Below are 5345 nucleotides of genomic sequence, written 5' to 3'. Positions count from 1 at the left end.
TTTAGTGTAAAAAAGGTCGGTATTTTCGTCAGAAAAGGGCCTATGCCTTGTAGTGCAAGACAATGCTTGATCTATTTCCAATCCCTTTCATAGATGGAATACTTGACTAGGTTGCAGGCCACAAGAAATACTTCTTTATGGATGGTTACAGTGGCTACAATTAGATCTCGGCTTCCCCCGAGAATTAGACAAAGACTGAATTTGTGACCTAGTGGGGTGTGTATGTTGAGGATTCATCTCAACATCACGTGCATAGCACTAACCAAAAGAGTGCAAAAACGGAAAAGGGTCCTAATCCTAACCCTAAAGGGGTTTGTATATATTCATTATTTACAATTAATATAGTGTATAGCTAGTTATTTTGTGGCATGCTCTCTAGCTGTGCCCTCTCTCCTTGTCTGCACTCTTCTCCTCTCCTCTGCCCATATTTGTTCATGGTATCAGAGCATGGTTGTACCTTCCACTGAGGTGCCATCCTTGTGAGAGTGTGAGAGATTGAGTACCTTTCACTGAGGCACCATCCTGTGAGCATTCTTTCATTCCATTGGTGAAAGAAATTTCCATTCCTTTCTATTTCTTCAAGAGATTTCCATTGAAAGAGAGAGTTATTTGAGGGTTTACATTAAGAAAGAGATTTATTCTTTCTGAGGGAAAGAGAGACATCTTCTATCACAAGAGAGAGGTGGACTATCTTCAAAGTCCTAATCTATTCTACAAGCCTTGGCTCAACAAGCCTCCTCTAAGTCTAAAGCCTCAATCCAAGGATCTTGCAGGTAGTTGCTCTGAGTCCAAACAAATCAAACTACCTTGCAGTAGTTGGAGTAGAACAAGACACAACCTTGGCAAAGGTAGCATACAAGATTAAATGCATCTACAGCTACCTCAACAGATAGCTCACATTGCGACCACCAACGGCCTGTGTGCTCCATCTCTTGGAGACCCGATTCACATCCCACGCATGCAACACACATGCGACTGTCTACAGACGCAAGATGACCTAAGCTAAGCGAGTATAGCAGCTAGCGATGAGCCTAGCACAAGCACTACTGTAGTAGCAGCTCTAACGACCTGAGCGTGGGCCTGCCCAACTATAAACAAGACACAAAGGTGAGAGTAGCACACAACATCATCCAAAGCAAGCAAAGCAGCAACAACTCACATGCCAAGCAGCTTGCTTCGACCTACTAAGGCTTTTCAACACTCAAAGCTTCCTGTCATACGAGCTACCAATGAACGGCTCATCTACCTCTCCAACGATGACAAGCATCACAAGACGACTTCCTTGGACCCGTTTTGGGACACCTCCTTGGATTGGTTCCTTCCTTGGACCCTTTGCATCTATCCCTCTCTGCGAGGAGCCATGGAGCCAACCTACCGTGGATTGGAGGTGAGCTAACTCAATGCCTTCAATGACGTAAGTAGAACGAGAAACACCCTCAGAGAGCTCTTTTAGCGGCACAACCAAGCGGCTCTCCACATGCCTCAATGACCAGTGCCACCTCCTCGAATGGCCATAGCCAGTGCTACCTCCTCCAAGCACGCACTGTAACGCCCAAACTCACAGCGGGCTGCCAGCGCCACCCGACCTGCATATCCTCGACTCGATGGAGCTTGGATAGATTCCAGCTCCCCTAGCGATTGACATGTGGCCAGTCTCTTGAGGATAGGGTTGGTCATTGACACATCAAGTCCGGTTAACCCCACGTTGGTCTACGATATGACATGTGGTAGATAAGCCATGTCATCACCTCAGCAGTCCATGCCATCACTAACTTACCATGTCATCAGTCAAAGTCAAACTACCACGTCAACATTTGAGTCAGTAGGCCACGTCAGCATCTGAGTCAGCAAGCCATGTCAGCACTACCACATCATCTGCCACATGGCACAGTGTCAGCTAAACAAATTGACCTCTCCATTGGCACACTTTTCCCTTGCATATGAACACACAGTTGCCACCTCATCACATAGTGCTCCATAGGCACACCCCTTGCTAGGCACATTTTTTTCCATGTGAACACGGACATCATGTTTCACCTCACCGTGTTCTCTTCATTCATGATGGGACAACCTTCATCTCACTGACTCAGGGACCACTGCCAACATGACTTATCAAGCCCAGTGGCTTCATAACTACCAAGAGATCCCAACCCAAAGGTCAATATATCTTGCAGATGATACTACTTGTGAGGTCAAAGGCATAGTTGATCTTTATCTTGGCACCAGTTCCTCCATACACATATTACGAGGTGTCCTTCACGTACCTGATCTTCAAAGGAATCTTATATCGGTAGCATGCCTTGTTGATCTAGGTCTATTTGTTGGTTTCCACCATAAAGCCTGCAATCTACAGATGAACGATTAGACAGTTCCTATAGCGCCCCGAAAAGGCAATCTCTTTGAGATTTCCCTCACCAATGATCTCGTCAATCTAGTCATTGCGTCTGGAAACAAATAAAGTTGGATATAGCATTCTTGCTTTGCACATGCAAACTTTTGCAAAATCCTTGATCTCAGTCACTCTGTGTTAACCTATGAACCCTCATGCTCACACCCGAAGTTTCCAAGCCATGTTAACCTATGAACCCTCATGCTCACACCCGAAGTTTCCAAGCCACAGTGGCACCAATAAATTTTTGGTTGGGATGAGAAACCCCGGGTCCTTACTAATGGAGGAGGGGATGTTGAGGAAGAAGTGAGAAGGGATGGGACTATGGAATGCAAGAACCTGCAAAGCGATAAAATTAGAGGGCTCTAAAGTTATAAATACTCGTTTCCCAGGTCGAAGGAATTACACCCCAAATATTATACAGCAATAGGTATTTTTCAGATCTATCATTATACCTCCCGTAAGGCATGTCCCCAAAACACAAAAAAAACAAGTGGTGTTTTTACGATAGACAGAGTTGGTTTTCTTGAGCTCCGGTTCCCATCTACCACTAATACAAGCCGTGAGCCCTAGCCCCAAAAGATGGAATGGATTAAGCATTAAAAATGATTTAAAAATTCGATTTTATAATAAGCACATGAAGATTGTTGGCATCCCCATAGCGATGGCCACTGCAGCGCACACTCCCTTCCATCTCTCTGCTGGCATCCAAGAGATCGTCGATGGCGGTATCCTCGACGTCCCTGCCCCTTACATCCGACCCCCTCACTTGCGACCTCGCCTTTTGGAAATCATCTCCGACGAGGGCCAACAAATTCCCGTCATAGACCTCTCCGGCCTGCTCTCTCATGATGAGCTTCGTCGGGTGCAGACCATCCACGACATCGGCCGAGCCTGCGAGGAGTGGGGTTTCTTTCAGGTGCCCACGAAATCGCTGGCTATAAGCACTTTGTCTGCCAGCTTTCAGCGCTTGAAGCTTTCGTTCGCCACACTTTGAGGACGTGGATTAGGCGCTTGTAGTACTTGCACAAATTTCAGCGGCGCTTCCGGCCGTGGTCCGGATTTGTGCACGTTTTAACGGAATTATAGCGTCCGAGAGTGCAGGTGATTAACCATGGCATTCCACAAGATGTTGTAGACGAAATGAAGGCAACTTGTCAGAAGTTCTTTGGACAGCCGGTTGAGGAGAGAAACCGGTATCGTAGTCAGAATTCCGGAGATCCTGTGGTTTACACCACAAGTAATTCTACACGACCTTTGGCGAAGGCGAGAGATTGGAAGGATGCGTTATTCATTCGAGAATCTCCGGGCAATCGCAATGGCTTCGACGAGGCGCCCCTAAATTGCAAGTAAAGCAATGCTGAACTCGTGTGCAACGATGTCTAAAGTAGTATATAGAAAGGTAACTTATACCTGATCGAGTATCTTCCATTAATTTTTAAAGTATTATGTGGTTTTGTTTTAGACGAGCGTTTCAGGACTATCGCGACGATATATACAAGCTTGCAAATCTGATATATCAAGCGATCTTCCAAAGCCTGGGATTGAGCTCCGACTATTTGACGATGGCGTTGCCAAAGATATGCAGGCTAAACATGGGCTTGAATTACTATCCCAAGTGTCCAGATCCGAGTCTCACCTTTGGCTCGAGTGAGCACACGGACGCAGGCTGTCTCACGGTTCTTCTACCAGACGAAGTACTGGGGCTGCAGATACGGAAGGCCGATATGTGGATAGCATTGAAGCCCCTTCCTAAAGCGTTCGTGATCAACGTGGGCGATCAAATCGAGGTATTGACAGGAGTCCTGACATATGAATTTGGTATCCGATCCAAAATCCAAATTCGAACTTGGTGAGATTTACCTTCTCGCTTGACTTCTCTCTAACGTGTTAAATCTTCCATTGCAGATCTTGACCAACGGAACATACAGAAGCATCGAGCACAGGGTAGTGACGAACGTCGACAAGCCGAGATTTTCAGTAGCTTGTTTGTTTACACCAACGGAAGCCACCAGGGTGGCTCCTCTTTCGAAGCTGGTGACTGAGAACCGGCCGGCACTCTACAAGGATGTCGTCTATGCAGACTATCTCAAGAACTACTTCAGCAGAGACGTACTATCCGACAGAGCTTCTCTGAATTTCGCAAGAGCAACACCGGAGTGATGCTCCTCTACTATTATTTTAGAGGGGCAATTCCTCTTGGTTCTTTTGGGAGGATGTTTTTTCTTTTGGGGTTCTGTTGGGAGGATGGGGTCAAGAAAGAAGTGGGAAAAATGTAATGGGCTTTATGGAGGTGAAAAGGTCTACTTGCTTTTCGACTGTGGATCCAAATTCCCATTTCGAAAGAGTTTTCATACGAAAAACATACCGTAAGAGATGAAACCACAGAGAACCAACGCAAGCGAACAACACAACTGAATAGAACTCCGAAAGAGAGGACTGCCCTGCTCAATCCGAAGGCCCCCTATTTACGTGGAAAGGCGAATCTCATTTCTTATGCTAAGCTTGGGCTTTGTGACCCCCTCCTGAGTGGCCTTATGCAAACCCTTGTGACCCCACGTGATGCCTATGTCACATCTGTGCGAGCTTTAAAAGGCTTAATGAACGATATGAGCCGTAGTCTTGGTCTTTCAAGTTGGGGCACGGCGGGTTAACGCATAGGTAGTGCGGTCGACTCGGTTGGTGACTTGATACGGAATGACCCATTTGGGAAGGAATTTTTCGACCAATCTAGCTTTGGAGTGACAGAGTACAACATTACTAAGTCGCTGACCTCATAGATAGCGAGCACATGATGACTACTATGATGGCATTGCTATCGGCAGGTCTAAACTTTGAGAAGATGGGCTAGGGCATTTTGTCGAATGAACTGAAGGGCATCCTATAAAAAATCAGACCACTGAATAACATCCTGATTTTTTTTACCTTGGAGCTTAATGAGACCTATTTCAGCGGG

General features: G+C 46.2%; 1 protein-coding gene across 1 annotated transcript; it reads left to right on the top strand.

The window, feature by feature from the left end:
* The first annotated feature begins 3053 nt into the window (after positions 1-3053).
* On the top strand, positions 3054-4679 carry LOC147893837 (jasmonate-induced oxygenase 4-like). Its single transcript, XM_087386373.1, has 4 exons — positions 3054-3308; positions 3494-3738; positions 3855-4179; positions 4298-4679. Exons 1-4 carry the CDS (start codon positions 3054-3056, stop codon positions 4550-4552), a joined length of 1080 nt encoding a protein of 359 aa, XP_087242499.1. The 3' UTR covers positions 4553-4679.
* The last annotated feature ends 666 nt before the right edge of the window (positions 4680-5345 follow it).

Source organism: Dipteris shenzhenensis, chromosome 15, assembly GCF_047967505.1.
Source record: "Dipteris shenzhenensis isolate YYH24624 ecotype China chromosome 15, Dip_SZ_1.0, whole genome shotgun sequence".
Classification (NCBI taxonomy): domain Eukaryota; kingdom Viridiplantae; phylum Streptophyta; class Polypodiopsida; order Gleicheniales; family Dipteridaceae; genus Dipteris; species Dipteris shenzhenensis.
The sequence above is the reverse complement of the archived record's forward strand: the minus strand, read 5'-3'. Positions and strand labels throughout refer to the sequence as shown.